Source organism: Hippocampus comes, unplaced genomic scaffold (assembly GCF_001891065.2).
Source record: "Hippocampus comes isolate QL1 unplaced genomic scaffold, H_comes_QL1_v1.1 scaffold195, whole genome shotgun sequence".
Taxonomy (NCBI): domain Eukaryota; kingdom Metazoa; phylum Chordata; class Actinopteri; order Syngnathiformes; family Syngnathidae; genus Hippocampus; species Hippocampus comes.
Window position 1 is genome coordinate 57,645 of NW_017806076.1, and position 16,269 is coordinate 73,913.

The window sequence follows — 16,269 nt, forward strand, 5'->3', positions numbered from 1 at the left end:
TGGTTGTTTCCTCCACACACACACACACACACACACACACACACACACACACACACACACACACACACACACACACACACACACACAAAAAAAAACCAACCGCAAACCCTCTTTGATTGGCTCCTCCCTCTTGCTCCATCGCTTTAAGACTCTTTGAAACACTTTTAGCCCGTCAGCACTGACAGTTACCCAAGCAGGGCAGCTTGTCTCCGTGACTATTTCGGTGCGCAGACCCAGCAAGTCAACCTCCATAAACCTCCAAATTCAGTAATAGTTTCCTGTGTATAACTGCGGACAACCCCCCCCCCCACAAAAAAATTGATTAAAAACTGATGAGTTTGCGTAACTGTGTCCAGCATGAGATAAGTCAAGTCTTGACCAAATAAAAGGACACCTCCACTGTTACGATGTCAGTCATGTTTGTGATTGTTAGCTCATGTATGAAATCTTGTGACGTGAATTAAAAAAAAAAAAAAAAAAAAAAAAAAGGGAGAAATGCAAAGACGCAGAGTTTTCATCTGCGGAGGAAGCACTGGGAGTCGAACCGATAGTTCCGATGATATGGTGAGTCAGTGCGGCGAGGTGGTGGGGCCTTGCTTTATGCCGCCATGAGATACTGATGGTAGAAGAGGCCAAAGAGGGAGGTGGAGAAGAGGCAGGCGGCGATCCACCACGCGAAGAAAGAGAAGAGCCCCCGGAAAAGTAGAGGACTGAAGACGGTCTTCAGGCCCCCCAGGGCGACGGAGAGTTGGGCGGCGGAAGCCCGCGCTCCCGCCTCCACCACCGGGGGCGCTATTGGCGCTACCCCCGGCACAGAGTCCATCTGATGCGTGCAAGGCAGCTCTTCTTCAACACGGAAACCCCACGAGTGGCCACCTGGCATCAAGAAGACTCGCGTTACATCAATGGGGGCTCGCCCGGAACAGATTAGGGCATTTACATGTCTTTCAATGCGGAATATTGTTTTGATGTGAAGGTAAATTGAGGATGCTTTCTACTTGTGTGCATGACAATATAAATTTCACACGAACGTGGTTATAAGGGAATTGTTTTTCTTCCTGTGCTTGTTCTATCATGTTAAGCAGCGGCACATTTTGGATATTCCACACTTGTTTGCCATTTCAACTCAGCTGTGGCACCTGTCAGCGTTTCCACGGAATGTATTCTTACGTTTTCTTTTATCACGCCATCAAATAATCTCAAAAAGAACAAACAGGCGTGTCTGTTTTCGGGATGAGTTGGAAATTGCTTTTCTGTTCTAAGCACCAACACTTTGGATGTTTTTCCGTGGAGTTGGCTGGATTCAAATGCGCAGATGTCTGCCGAGTGATCAGGACAGTCATCGCGAAGACTCACCCAAGGTTTTTAGCAGCAAAGTCGTATGCAGCAGCATCACCAGCGGTGCCACATACTGTAGTGCGATTACACACAAGTAGTAAAAAACACGTGCAACCTGGAAGACAAAAGGTGGGTGGGGCGGAGAGTGCAGTCAGCAATCAGCCATTTTTAAAATGAGAACGTAGATCAGGTTAAGAAAGCCCATTGCCACCAGTTAAAAAAAAACAAAACATTTTTTTACTTTTTTCCCTGGTATATTTAAATGTGTTTTCCCCCTGTGGAAAAAAAATAGCAAAAGTAAAAAAAAAAAAAAAAAAAATACAAACAAAAAAACAGGAAAAGTATTTTAAAAAAATAGTAAAAAAAAAAAAGTTTTCGGGTTTGCCCCCCCTTTGAGTTTTTTTCCTCAATGGTGTAAAAAAAAATAATACATAAACCGCAACAGTAAAGCCACTTTTATTTCTTTAACTGGCAGAAACAGGCGTCTGTAAAAAAATAAATAAATACATACATTTCCATATATTGAAGTAAATCACATAATTTAGCAGACAATTCTGTCTAACTCAAAATGTTTTCTGGGCACACACTAGAAAAGACCAGAACAGTAGCTCGTGTTAGAAAGTACAGATAAGATACGAATGAAGTCACTTTGACCTATCATTTATCATAGATAATTGCTTATTATTTGGTTTCATTTTGATTGATCCTTTTCTCCTGACAGCAATAATTGTGGCTTCAAAGTATCGGATATTTGCTTTTTATCTGGCACTGTCGTCACAATGCCTCATTTGCACCGCTGCACAGCCAATGGGATGCCACTGGGACTAGGCACGTGCCTGTTCCCGTTTCAAGAAGACCACCGTTTTAAAAAGATCTAAAGCTTTCCATCATTGGTAAGCGCTGTTTTTTTTTTTGTTTGTTTGTTTTTTGGGTTGTTTTTTTTTGAGTCATCAGAGCAGGCAAAGTAACCCGAGGCTTTTGAGAATAAATAAGAAGCATGATGACGCAAAGGATGTCAATCACCATCTTCTGCAGGTCGACGGTACTTATTCGCCCCGCCTCCTTCTTCATCTGCTCCACCGCCTTCTGCGCCAGGTTGAGGTAGGCCTGCAAATGATGCCTCATCATCGCCAGCCGCAGCGCACACATCAGTATGATGGTCCATAACCGCAGGGTGTCGTACGTCTGCTCAGCCATCCTGACACGGAGACACGGAGACGTGGAGACGGTGCGCTGAGTCACATCAGGACGAGACGGATGGCAGCTTTTTTTTGTTACCGCTACATCACTCCATCATTTGGACTGCGTGCCGCAGGGGAAATAAAGTTGCAGCAACGGGGAGAAAAGAGCATTTTGCGCCCCGGGAGGAACTGTTGAGTCATCCAAACTACATGGACAGAAGTCTTGAGACAACTGTCGTTCAATGACAGAATTTCTGCTCATATGAGTTATTCATGAAAATAATGTGGACAATTCTGTGCCCCTTGTTATTTTTCAGCATGAACTCAATGGCCCTAAAGACGTGGTTGGGTGAGTTTTGTGTGGAATAATGTTCTTCTGGATAAATGGACAAACATTCGTACAGACATTTCAAAATCTAGTCGAATATCTTTCCAGGTGAGCGGAAGAGGTTATAGCAGCAAAAGGTGCCCGACTACCTGCAAGGGGCATGCAGGATTTCATGTATGGGGGATATGTTTACTAGCCTAAAATATGGTCAACAAAAATCGGTTCATGAAAGGGCGACAAGGAAACTCACTGTCACATTTGAGAGATATGTTGACGGATAAACTCACAAAGGCAAGCTGTCCTTTCCCAGGGTGGGGTTCATTATGTAGTCCTTGGTAATGGGCTTCACCCACAGCAGGACCATGATGAGCGGGGACAGGAAATTGATATGAAGCAAAGTTCTTCAGAGAACGGCGGAGACATGAGATTGCCAGTTAATATGTGCACGGAATATACATTAAAAAGAGGAAAAATGGACATTTATAGAATAAGCGTGAGGTCATTTGTCAGAAAAAAAGATGATTTACTGTATATGGAGGATTTTTTTTTTTGGTGCATCAAATTCCAATAAGCCATACAAAAATCGAACAAAGTAAAACGTAAACAAAGAAATATTGTGCCTCACTGTGTAAATTTGGCTGTGGTCACATTGAGGGCGTCGAGATGCATCTGGGCCAATCGCAGACCCGGGAAGGTTAAAAAGGCTCCAATCAGGGCGCAGAGGAAGGCGAGGATTAACTTGAAGGTAAGTTTTGAAATGGGACCCCTGTCAAGGAGAGAAAAACAGATACTGGTGAGTCGAGACGACTTTCCAAAGGGAACAAACTTGACCGAAACGAAACTTACTGCGACTCCAAGCCCTGGTGTTCCAGGAACTGCAGCGCGCTATCAGAGAAGTTGGCAAAACCTTTCAACGCAGACAACAAAAAAAAAAAAAAAAAAAAAAAAAAACAGTTCAGATAAACCAAGTGAGGATTGAGGACTGCAACGAGCGGAGCAACATTCACCAGTTTCCAGCCCGAATTCCAGGTAGTTCTCAGTTACGATGAGAATGGCCATGGCTTTGACAAAGAAGAAGAAGCCGAACGTTATGCAGAGGGAGCGCTCGCCTCCTTCCTCCAGCTTAAAATAGTGAGTCGTCAGAGAGAAGAGAATCTTACTGAAGGGGGGGGGGGGGCGCACAGTCAAGGAAAAGGGTCTCCAATGGAACATTTTGAAGTATTTTCCACATTTTCTTCCGGTCTTATTTTCCTCTTCTGACCACATAGAGTCACGGCATGATACATGTGATTGAGGGGTGGTTGTAAGCGCGCATGCGTGTACATTCGCACGCTCGCAACCCCCCTCCGTAAGTGAGAAGTCGTTTTGAGTGCTTGCTCAGGCGTTGCAGGCAATGTTTTGCTGAGCTTAATTTATAATTTACGAGACAACGCCACTTTATTTACCCTTGTCGCTCTCATGCACTGATTGGCTAGCTAACGATCAATCAGAGTGTTCAATTGTCGCCGACGGCTGATACCATTTTGCAACACGTGATTGATGGCTCACTCATTCAAATCATATCTGAAAACCGCAATGACACAAAAATCTCTTCATTCTCCTCAATACTAAATGTTGCTTTTTACTTTGGTTTGTCATTGCTTTGATTATGAATGTATTGAGCACATCTGCTATGGGGGTAGATTTTATTTCATGAAACCATGACTGTGGATGGTATGATAAACCATGACTTCTCAGCCATGATGCTTGCTTAACTGATTTTGCCTGTAAGACTCATTAATTTTTCCTCAATTGATTTGTACAGTCTAGTGGTCTCTGTAATGATGTAAAACGTTCCAAATTTATTATTTTTTTTTTTTCTTCCTCAATTGATTTGTACAGTCTAATGGTCTCGGTAATGATGTAAAAAGTTCCTTTTTTTTTTTTTTTTTACCTTGGTTGCATTTTTTTTTTTAACATGACAAAAACCTCGCATTGGAACAAGTGCGTGTGGACCTTTATTTGAAGCTCCTGCAACGTCATCAAAACACAACATTCTAATCGGTGCAAAGCAACATTTTTGACAAAGCTCCAATGATTCTTTTTGCAGGGGCAATCCGACGGTGAGCGCATCGACAGAGTTCAGAGACCAAAGTGATCTTGCAAAACTCTCAGCAGTTACGTGGAGACTAACAAAGAATTGCTGGCTACTGCTCCAGATAGTCTTAAACATTGTCATCGCAAATGAAATGGGAAAACTGAAAATCAAGTGCTCCATTAGCACATATATTGAAGAAACACGCTTCCTCGTATTCATAGTCCCATGTCATTCGCTCCTTGGTCTATTCCCTGTCAGGGGCTGCGCTGGGAAATTTAGGTCTCCAATCTTTGACGTAGCCGGGGAAATGACACACCATCTGACCGCGGCGAGCCGAGGTTGACCAGGAGCACTGGAAAAGATTGATTCCTGTGGTTGGTGGCACGGATAATGCATATTATTAGGCCATCATTTAGCGTAGCAAAATAGCAGGGAGCCTTGGACCATAAAGGTGCCGGCAGTCAAGCCTGGTAGGAGATCGCCGCGTCATTTTAGAGCTTCGGCAGCTGCTGCTGCTGCCGCCGCTGCTTGGATCTACACAATCTAGCTGAAATGATTTGGTCTACCTTACGGACAAAGAAACCACTAAACTGTGGGAACTTAACATAGGAGAGTTTTAAGTTTCAAATGATTAAATAAGGAAGTACACATTGTGTCCGTTTGCTGAAGCGGTTCCGTTCTTCTAAAGCACAACATCTTTAAGCTGTCATCGCAGTAATGACAGATCTGCCTTTGCTGCGGGTTATGAAGGAGAGAGGAGCCGAAGCCGTTTGAGTTTTCTTGTTTAGAAATCTGCGCTTGTCTTTGTTGCCGCATTTCATGCCTTCGCATTGCTGTCGACATCACACTATTTATGCAGTCAACACAAAACCGACGCCCGCATTTGGTCAGCGTAGCCAGCCTGGCTGTCGAAGGTTAAGCCTTTTGGTAATATTTGTTTTTAGATACTAAGCAAGTGTTTCCCGACCTTTACTGAGCCAAGCACCTGAATTTACATGAGAAAAATAAATAGCTTTTTAATTGAAATGCAAGGCATTTATTTTCGGAGAGGTGTGTTACTTCAAGTGGATGACACCCGATGACTAATTGAGTTGAGACTGTCTGTTCGTCAAAGGGCCACCATTTGAGGAAAGAAAATATTTTTCTTGTCGCTCTGGCAGGGACAACTTACATCTGATATGAAAGGTTATTGTTCAGTGCTGTCATAGGACCGTCATGACAGTCTTCTCTTTTTATAGCTGCTCATAGTCTGTGAGGCAACGAGAGGGTTTTGTCGAAGCTGCTTTTAAAAACGACCTTCTGGTGTCATTTGGAAAGCCAGGGGCGGACACAAAAGCAGATCTTTTCAAATGGTCTCTGGTTTCCATATGACTCACAGCGCAGCATTTGTGTGATTCTAACACAGCATGCGGCGTTGTCGGTCGAGAGAACGGTTGGCGTGACATCATGCGAGGACCGATTGAAGGATACACGACAAAGGCGAGCACGAGCATGGACCAGACCACACTGATGTTCATCTCTCCTGAGGGTTGAGCAACACTGTAGTAGAGCTCCGTTATTAGATAGACCACAGTCGCCGCTACCGTGAAATCAACCAGCCACTGGAACTCTGGGAAGTAGTGCAATGCTAAGGGCACAGAAAAAAGGGAATGGGTTTTGTTTCCAAATTAAATCTATATTTAGAAGGCACAACCAACATTGGATTGAGAATGTTGGCACAACCCCGCTCCCCCAAACAAAGCTGTAGAAAATATGTTTGTACCTAATGTGTCGACTTCAGTGATGTATTTTGTTTCGAGTTGAAGATCGATGTCCTTGGGTACCGTTAGCGGCTTGTTTTCGATGTGACCGTTGTACTTCCTGGTGTAAAGAGCAACATAAAAAGGAGTCAAAGAGAATTCTACATTCAACTGAATTTTTTTCATTGGTCAGCCATGAAAAACCGCGAGCATGGAAAGAGAGTACTTATTCTGTCTGTTCAATGGCGGTCTTTAGGCAGAACTAAGTCACTCACAGCAGGTAAAAGAGAACGACTCTTTGAGCATGAGGAACTATCTGATGGGCCTCCTCGGCTCTGGCCTGTGTTTGTTCAGCTCAGTGTGTGCGCAACATTCACAGGACAATGTCACTGTAAGAGTCCCGAGCCAAAACATGCCCGAGACACATTTGTGTCTCCGAGGCACCTGACAGGAAAAAAAAAAAAAGGAGGGGGGCGGGGGGCTCAGCTTCATCCCACTGCAGGAGTCAGTGATCCAACAATGGAAACTGAGTTGCATGGCATGAGCTGGTAAGAAGACAGTGGTCCATCTTTTTCTTTTGGGGGATTATTGAACATGTGGAGCCGCAGAACACCAACCTGCCTCATACCGGGTCAGAGAAAAGGACTTACTCTAAAACCAAGCCCCCCTCCGCCCTTTGAGGATTAACTTCCACTACTGACTGCAATTTAAATTCCTATGAAGAGAAATAAAGCATGCAGGAAAATGCACTAAATTCATATGTTCAACGTATGCTTCAACACTCACCCACCGAAGACAAAGTTGTCTTTGGCGAATGTTTTTGAATTCGGGGTTGTCCGTGGTGAAGTGTGAGGACCAAGTTTGTTTCAAATGGACTACGGTGGATCCTCAAAATGTGCAAGGTTGGCAGATGAGCAATATCAAATTTGGTTTAAAGGTCGCACAAAATCCGAGACGAAAACGAGTTAAGACAAGACAAAGTAACTCAGCACAAAATGCTCTCCCCTACTTCTGTACTGTATCTTATCGGTGAAAAGCCACAAAAAATATGGCAATGACATGATTAAGGTCAACTTCTGGCCACAAGTGTCACTTCAAGAAAAGTCAACACATTCTATAGTTACTAAGTTTGAGTCTCATTTTGTCATCTCGCATCGCCAGATTCGCGATGGCGGGAGGAGGTAGAAATGTTTTGGACATATGAGGCACCGCTCCTCGATCACCTCATTGAATGGAGATGTCTACTTAAGATGGACATCACATCACTGTCGTGTAGTTTCCACTGGATAGCATCTTTCGACCGCGACAGCTGTTTGCCGTATGCACACATACCTGTCTTTCCTCTTCTGGCCCTTCTGTTTCCCAGCAAGGTTCCTCAACTCATCTTCCGTAGGGTGCTGATACCACCGCAGACTAGCAAAAACAAGAGCAATAAAAATAAGGACGATACACTTAGCCATGCAATGATTTTTGGTGAGTAGATTTGATGGCGAAAACAGTTGATCATATGATGTGGGCTGTCATGTAAACGCATCATTTGGAAAACAACTGGGACATGTAATTTAGAACCCCGTTTCTAGAACACAGACATACGGCAGCCGCAGCTTTTTTTTTTTTTTAATTATATAAAAGTGAATGAGGAAACCAGTGTAAAACCTTCTTTTTAATCAGAAAACGTATTCATGGTTCCGCAAAGAGAAAATGAACTATTAAATGTGTTTAAAAATGTTGTTTACAAATAAAATCAAAAGCATTTGTGGTGCCAATTAGGGGAGATCACCTTTTATTGTATATTATGCAGCATTATTATTTTTTGTCATTCTTCTATCCAATGTTTTCCTCACTGTCATCTCTATTTTTAATCTCCAAACTTTTTAGAATTCAAGAAAAGGCATTGAACTGAAAACAAACAAACAAACAAATCTGTGTGACAGCGTGAATTACCTGCCACTGCAAAGTAGCCATCGTGCGAAGGAATAATGAGGTATGATTTTTTGTATCACACTGGCCATTACCATGGTAACCACCAGCTGCACACCGATCACACCCTGTAGAAAACAGAACGATTTAAGTGGCATTTAAAGGAAAACAAAATTTCATTTCAAGTGCTTCAAGATTTCGGTAGCGTAGCAGCATATTACACTACTACAAAATCTATTGACAAAAGATTCAGCACCACAGCCTTGATGGAACTCAAAACACGATTTGTTTTCCCCGTGGTAGGAAAGTATACGGTCTGACGATTATATTTCCATTGAATCTGCAATAACGTCGCGTTAGAGAATGAAAAGCCGGCACGGCGACTGTAGATACAAAAAGATTAACGCAACACCAGCAGCTCAATATCAAGCTCGCACACCTGGATCAATATTCACTTTGTACTTAAGAGCTCAATCATCGCCATCAAGCTGAGCTGGAACGCGTCGGCTGTTCGGAAGCTCGGCAAATTGGCTCAGGTCTTCAGAAATTAGAGCGAATCGCTTTGCACACAAGAAAGGAAAGGGGATTCAAACCTTTAAAGAATACACATCACCTGAGTTCATCATGGTTAGACATGCTACATACAATCCCACATCAAAATGAACACGTTTTGCTTCAACGGGGATTAAATCCATGTTAGCCAAGGCAAGACAGAAGTGTTCACAGGATGTGACTGACAGGCCGGAGCGGCAGACAAGACCTACATTTGAAATTGGTCACGGGGGCTGGTGCACATTTCAGCTGGTCTAAGCTCCAGAACCACATGTCAATACTTCCTCAAGTCACCCAGAGAGGAGAGAGTGCCAATAACGTGGCAATTATCTTTGCTCAGAGGTGACTGGTGGCCAAACATAATGTCCGTGGCTCAAGACCCCCCCACCTGACACCATCCCAGTGTGTGCTATATGGGTCAAAAAAAGCGCACCCCACCTCAAGTTGCTGAGGTGGGTGCTGCTTAACTCTCGTCATAGGAAACCTGCAAGGATCTCGCACCTCGGGGGAAATGGAGCGAGCACTGTTTCTCTTATCTTGCCCGTACTGCTTGACCCCCCTCCATCAGACAACCAATTGAAATCCGTGGGGGGCAGGCAGAGGGGTTTCTGCCCCTGAAGCTGAGCTCGGAACCTTACTGAACCATTTTTTTTTTTTTATTGCATATGTGTTAAAGCCATTCTGTCATTGTAAAATGGGCAAACAATTTAAAAGGGAACATTATGGAAAATGCTTAGTAGCCAGTGATGCCTCCAAACAAGGTAAACTATTTTGAACTTTTGTTGGATGCCTAAATGAACTTAACAGAATCAGAATCAGAATCGCCTTTATTGTCATTGTATTACATACAACTATGGAGCCTTTGGTAACCTGACACAGAGACCAGAGACTCAGAAATGTATTGATACTGTAAATTCATGGATCAGACCTGTTGTAAGACAGGCCTATCAGATCCTTATTACAGTACAGCTAACAGCAAGCTGTGCAAAAAGTACTGACACTTTAAAATGAACTTGAAATAAACAAAAAAGGATCGAAGAGGTGACATTTAATTTGCCTATAAAGGTTCTAGAGTCAGAGCGGCCCGGTTGCCCAGTGGTTAGCGCGTCGACCTCCCAGTGCAGAGGTTGTGGGTTCGATCCCGGCTCCGGCCTTCCTGTGTGGAGTTTGCATGTTCTCCCCGGGCCTGCGTGGGTTTTCTCCGGGTGTTCCTCCCACATTCCAAAAACATGCATGGCAGCCTGATTGAACACTCCAAATTGTCTCGAGGTGAGAGTGTGAGCGCGGATGGTTGTTCGTCTGTGTGTGCCCTGCGATTGGCTGGCAACCGGTTCAGGGTGTCCCCCCCACCTACTGCCCGAAGACGGCTGGGATGTGCTCCAGCACCCGCACCGCGAACTTTGTGAGGATAAGAGGATCGGAAAATTGATGGATGGATGGTTCGAGAGTATTTTGTTATTGATACGTAATTTAGGTTAACTGCTGTATGACCCATTTATTAACTTACATAAAAAGTCATAACACACAATTCAACACTAGTCACTCGAAGGGCATCCAGGGGTCAAATAAGCTGATTCAGGTATATGCAGACACCTCAGCTGCCATAAAGCGCACACAGATCAGCTAACATCTTGTGGCCAATACAAGCACCTTGATTTGGACAAAATCATAACCCTCCAACAGGAAACACCGGGAAGGAATTTACAGCAAAACCAAAGCACGTCAGGGTCATTTAAAATGTCGACAATGTTTATTCAATGCAGTAAAATCATGAAACGAGATCAGGTGCACCTCAAGAGTTAGCAACCGGTAAGCTAAGCAAGAAGCTAAACCAAGAGCACTGCTTCAAATGGATTGAATGGGATCAATATTCAAGGCAGCCAGAAGAAATGCGTCCGATGACACAATCAAACAATGCAAAAACAATAAAATTGAAAAAAATAGTGAACAGCACAGCACGTCGAGCTCGCTGTCACATACTTACCATGTTGATGCAGTGCAGCTGAAACAGGCTCAACGCCGACAACACACAGCACTCCGAGGCGGAGATGACACGGCGAGGAGCACATAAGCCCTTCTTGCGACGTTATGATACAAAATGAATTATTTGTTTTCAGTCAAATTGTCACCGCGTACACCAGAGCGGTTTACATTGTCAAAATCAAACCAAATGATTGCAGCTCCGCCACCAAGTATTTTCAACAGCGGTAGAGGTCACGGTGAAACTCCGGTAAACAGGTGACGGAGGATATGCCTGCATATTCACCGTGAGAAAATTGGCTTTGAGTTATCTTTTGGTTTGTGTATTATATTTTTAAAGATCTTATATTTAAAGAAAAATATTACTATTGAGTGTCTTTATCAAAATAAAACTCAAGAAGGCACCGCAATGTAAAATTTTAATCAGGCTTAAATTAGAGAGCCGTGTTGGATTTCAGGACCGCGAGGACCGGAAAAGCACAGATTTTTTTTTTTTTTTTGCTTTATTGACAAGCATGTCCTATCAAATGTATATATTGAGGTGTTGTTTTAATACAGCTATCCATTCTCTAAAACGTGTAAATATTATTGACTACTTTAGTTAAAAATGTGACTTCAACCCAAATGTGTTTTTCACTTGATAAAAAATATTTTTGAATATATTGATGGAAAATATTTTAGATGATATTTATGGTAAATCAAAGGGGTTTCAGTATTTGCCTTTACAGATGAGTTTTTATATTTTATTTAAAAGGAATGTTTCCTTTATGTATTTATTTGTTTATTTTGGTATAATGTTTAAAGCCAGATTTGTTTTTATGTACAGTGCCTTGATTCAGCTGTGGCTTAAGTCTTTCATGTTTTCCTTCAACATACAGTCACAGAGGCACCCAAATACTCAGAGAATTGTGGAACAACACAATGCATACAACATTATGTACGTAATAATGTTTTAATATTTTGCATATTTTGGGTAAGTTTGAGAATACTTCGGATTCATCATCGAATCTTGGATCTGAATATAGTCATTTAGAACATGATATCCACTCTTCGAAGAGTGGTGGTCTACTGGTTGGCAAGTTTGCCTCACGGTTCTGAGGTTTGGTGCCTTCCTGGGTGGGTTTTCTATTTAGTCATCGGCCCACAATCTTGAGTCTTAAGCCTCTCGTTGTCACATAGAAGCAGACATCTGACTGGAAAAAAAACGTACACTCGCAAACGATGTAGGTCACTGCTTTTGTTCATGTTTAAAACAGCACACAACGCTTTGAAAGCCCTCCATCTGCGTCACTGCTATTCACTATATGCAATTGTTTCTCACTTCATAAAAAAATATATACAATATAATAAGAATGTCCTGTACAGTACTGCAAAACCATTCAGTCACAATCCACCTTCCAATTAATCTCAATCTACTGCACAAAACCCACCATGTGTGCTGTTAATGCTTTTGAAATTGCTTGTCATAAAAACACATCAACGTTTCTATTTCAGAAACTAAATGTCCCCTGAAGAGACAGAGACGTGTCTTTATTCGAGTTTTTAGTTATTCCATCCAGGACCTCCTGCGTCTGCCGATTTCCTTATTATGTATAATTAAAGTGAGTTGTCTTCCTACTGTACTGCTGCTCGTCTTCCATATCACACTCGGCACCATCACTGTTAACTGTTTGAATGTGACTCTCTGGAGTCTGTGTGCTTTTCTTCCTCTCGTCTTTTTAGTCAGTCTTGTTATTTTTAGATGAAACATAATAGCCAGAATCTTCAGAGTATCTCTGAGAGTTCCATACTCCTTCAGAGTGTTTAATCCATATGACAACTCCTCGGTGACTGCTGCTGCTTTTGGCTCACTCGTCTTACAATATAAATAAAGATGTTGAGAATATTACAGTGAAAATCTAAGCCCAGTCAATCAAATAGATTCGCTGTTGAATGTCATCATTCATTTTTTATGGCGAGGCCCTTTTTTTTTTTTTTTTTGTGGGGGAGCATTATACGTGGTTTCCTTCTTTTATTAATCAAACAGCAGTTTGAAATGTGTGTCACTGATCTCAACAGTGTACTCGCTCCAAGCGCAGGAAGAAAATAGAACAAAAAGTCGACTCCTCAGCAAGCAGGACTGAAAATGGTAGTGAATGTAATTCTCTTTGGTGCGCCGCCTCCTTCTCCAGTCTGTGTAATCTACTGTACGCGAATGCAAATTACAATGCAAATGCAAATACCACTGAATAATTTATTTGTAGCACACGGCCCTTTTATAGAAGGCAGAGTAGCTTTTTGCTCGAATTGGGAATTGTGGCATTTAAAACAGGCCTGCGGATGACAGGAAATAAAATCGCATGAATTTTCACTGCGAGAAGGAATTCACAGCAATTCATTTTCTGTCCCATTAATTATAAAATGAAGTCGATGCATTTCTCTCATTCAATCAAATTCAGTATGTCGTCTTCGAGCACATTCGGAGCAATTTTTGCAGTGTGGCATGAGGAAAAGAAAACCGATTATATAATAAATTACATATCCATATACTCACCAGACACATTCATCACATAAACGTCCTCAGGAATCTAATTCAGTCTAGTTTAATTTGTCATAAATTCTCATATAGTCAGATCATAATATTTAAAGTTTTGATTCTGTAGATATCTTATATTTTCTTAATATTGCCAAATAGGAATGAATTTTACAATACGTCTATTATTAGGTTTGTAGTCTGGAATCAATGTATAACTGTACCGCGTCATTGTTGCGCAGAAGAGTTTGTATTATGGTCACTACTTTGATCCACTCGAAACTACAGCCACAATACTTTTATATTTGAATCCTAAACATATACTGTGTTGCGGGGCTTTTTTTTTTCTGCCCTTGTTTCCGCTCGCACACACGACTGTGTTTAGGCTTCTCCCTCAGTGGGTTTCCCATCAGGGAGTGTAATTAACAAGCGCATTCATGAGTGGGTCTGCTCATTTAGCCTCCATTTGGGTTTAGACAGCTTTAGGGCGACGGAAGAACAAATCCTGGTGGAACGCGACGACGGCGCTGCAGCCAAAGTCAAAGCCACTGCAGGTAGAATGACAACTACTATAACTTTGTGTTACACTTCAGGCCTGCTAGCTCATGTAAAGTGGATATAAAAAGTCATGTAAAGTGGATATAAAAAGTCTACACACCCCTGTTCAACTGCCTTTTTTTTGGGGGGGGGTGTAACGTGTGTCTGGGAGGTTTTGTTATAATCTGATGAAACCAAGGTTCAATTTTTGGGGCCATAATCCCAAAAGGTATTTTTGCCACAAACATAACACTGTTTATCACCAAAATAACACCATACCTACACTCATGGTGGCAGCATCATGCTTTTGGCCTGTTTTTTTTTTCTAAATGAAACTGCGGCTTTAGACAAGGTGGAAGAAATTCGGAATAATTTCAAATAGCGGTCAGTGTTAGCACAAAACCTCCAAAGGCTTCTGCAAGAAAAAAACAAAACAAATGTCAGGAATAGCCTACTAGAACAGCTGAACTTTATTTGGAGTTAATCCGAGGCACTTTAAATGGTTGCATGTGTGAGTTGACTCCCTCTGACACTGAGTTTGAATGTGATTGGTTAATTCTGAACACAGCCACATCACCAATTATATGAGGGTGTGCACACTTGTGCAACCACATTCTCACAGGTGTGTGGTTTGACTTCCCCTCTCGAGAACGTTTCATTTATTTTTCAATTGACCTGTACAGGATGAATTTAATGGTGGCAAAAGTTTTCTAATTATCTTTTTTTTTAAGTGATTTTTATTTTAAATAATATCGCAAAAACTGTCATTTGAACAGCAGTATGTAGACTTTTTATAGCCACGGTATATAGTTAGTGTTGAATTTTTACATAGTCATTTACGGAAATTTCGAAATAATTTTAGTTTTCATGATGAAAATAAAATGATTTTCCACAATGTAAAAAAAAAAAAAAAAAAAAAAAGGAGACATGTGATTTGCACTTGCTTGTTATAATATTCATGTGACAAGCGCAGAGAAAAAAATAATCAGAATAAAATGTTTTGCTAAATTCTCCTTAAATGACACCTTGAATTATTTTCTGGTGTGTTATTCGCATTTAGCAACAAACACAACCTCGTTGTAATATCTCAGCCTTTTATTCACACAGAGTATTTTATCCCACGCGTACTCCAATATATCATTCTTACATACGGAAACATTTGCCTTTATTTTTTTCTTACGATCCAACATGTACAGTCGGATGCTCGACGCACGCGGCTGACATTGCATTAGCTTCCCATTTGTCAGTGTTATGTTGGCAAAGCCACAATATCAAAAGATTAGTTTGAGCATTCATTTCCATGTCAGCGTAGTCATTTTAATGTATAGACGATTTATTGTACACGCCGCGTTTTATCCAACAAAGACCCACGTCATGATATATGAATGCATATTTTCCCTATTCATATCAAGACTGATTTATATTGCAAAAGGGACAGCGTGTGTGTGCGAGTCTACGTGAGAGCGCGTGCACAGAGAAATAAAGGCCGAGCTAAGCAGAGGGAGAGAGAGAAAGAGAGAGAGAGAGAAGCTCATTATAATCAGGCAATTATGCTGGCAGAATTAGAAGCGTCCTTATTTTCTCTTGTGGCGGCGTGAGTGTGAAGACGCTTTGGTGACTGCAGACTAAAAAAAAAAAAAAAAATCAGGGATGTGACTGACTTTGCTGTGTTAACATGGAGCATCCGTTGCCATGTGTGACTATCGTAGCGTGTGATTTTTTTTTTTTTTCTTGCTTTTCGGAGAGTCAAATGAAGTTTCTCAGGTTCTCATTTGCATATGATGGGAATTTTTCTTTTGTCCTTGGCGGAAGTGAATGAGACAAGAGAAGTTACTCGTTGACGCCAACAACTCAGGAACGACATGGCTATCCACAGTGTATCATCCAGACAAGGGTAGATAATTATATTGCATGTTATTGTTATTACTATATAGATTTGCTGTATATATATTTTTAAATATTTTTAAGTGTATGTGTGTTAATTCTAAAGTGGCAGAGCTGTGTTACATCAGTCGATGGTAATGTCATATGTGTATGTATGCCTTCATGTGCACGAATACTTCAAATGCACTATAGACAACAGCGGAAAACTGAATAAAATGTTT

The 16,269-nt window shown here is 41.7% G+C and overlaps 1 protein-coding gene and 1 long non-coding RNA gene across 2 annotated transcripts in view; both read right to left on the minus strand.

The window, feature by feature from the left end:
- Nucleotides 1-11,373, minus strand: part of tmem161b (transmembrane protein 161B) — a 16,789-nt gene extending 5,416 nt beyond the window's left edge. The window contains exons 1-12 of the mRNA XM_019894633.1: nucleotides 11,120-11,373; nucleotides 8,608-8,711; nucleotides 7,996-8,076; nucleotides 6,687-6,784; nucleotides 6,395-6,551; nucleotides 3,855-4,006; nucleotides 3,694-3,754; nucleotides 3,473-3,613; nucleotides 3,135-3,248; nucleotides 2,362-2,536; nucleotides 1,357-1,453; nucleotides 69-876 (exon numbers count right to left, since the gene is read on the minus strand). Of these exons, the coding sequence (XP_019750192.1) occupies nucleotides 599-876; nucleotides 1,357-1,453; nucleotides 2,362-2,536; nucleotides 3,135-3,248; nucleotides 3,473-3,613; nucleotides 3,694-3,754; nucleotides 3,855-4,006; nucleotides 6,395-6,551; nucleotides 6,687-6,784; nucleotides 7,996-8,076; nucleotides 8,608-8,711; nucleotides 11,120-11,122 (1,461 nt within the window). The 5' untranslated portion in view covers nucleotides 11,123-11,373 and the 3' untranslated portion in view covers nucleotides 69-598. The remainder of the gene's footprint in view (nucleotides 1-68; nucleotides 877-1,356; nucleotides 1,454-2,361; nucleotides 2,537-3,134; nucleotides 3,249-3,472; nucleotides 3,614-3,693; nucleotides 3,755-3,854; nucleotides 4,007-6,394; nucleotides 6,552-6,686; nucleotides 6,785-7,995; nucleotides 8,077-8,607; nucleotides 8,712-11,119) is intronic.
- LOC109530721 (uncharacterized) lies at nucleotides 4,803-6,388 on the minus strand. The gene is made up of 2 exons (XR_002171058.1): nucleotides 6,301-6,388; nucleotides 4,803-5,276 (listed from the first exon to the last, which is right to left on the minus strand). It is a non-coding gene; the product is annotated as an uncharacterized LOC109530721 (long non-coding RNA).
- Nucleotides 11,374-16,269: the final 4,896 nt, after the last annotated feature.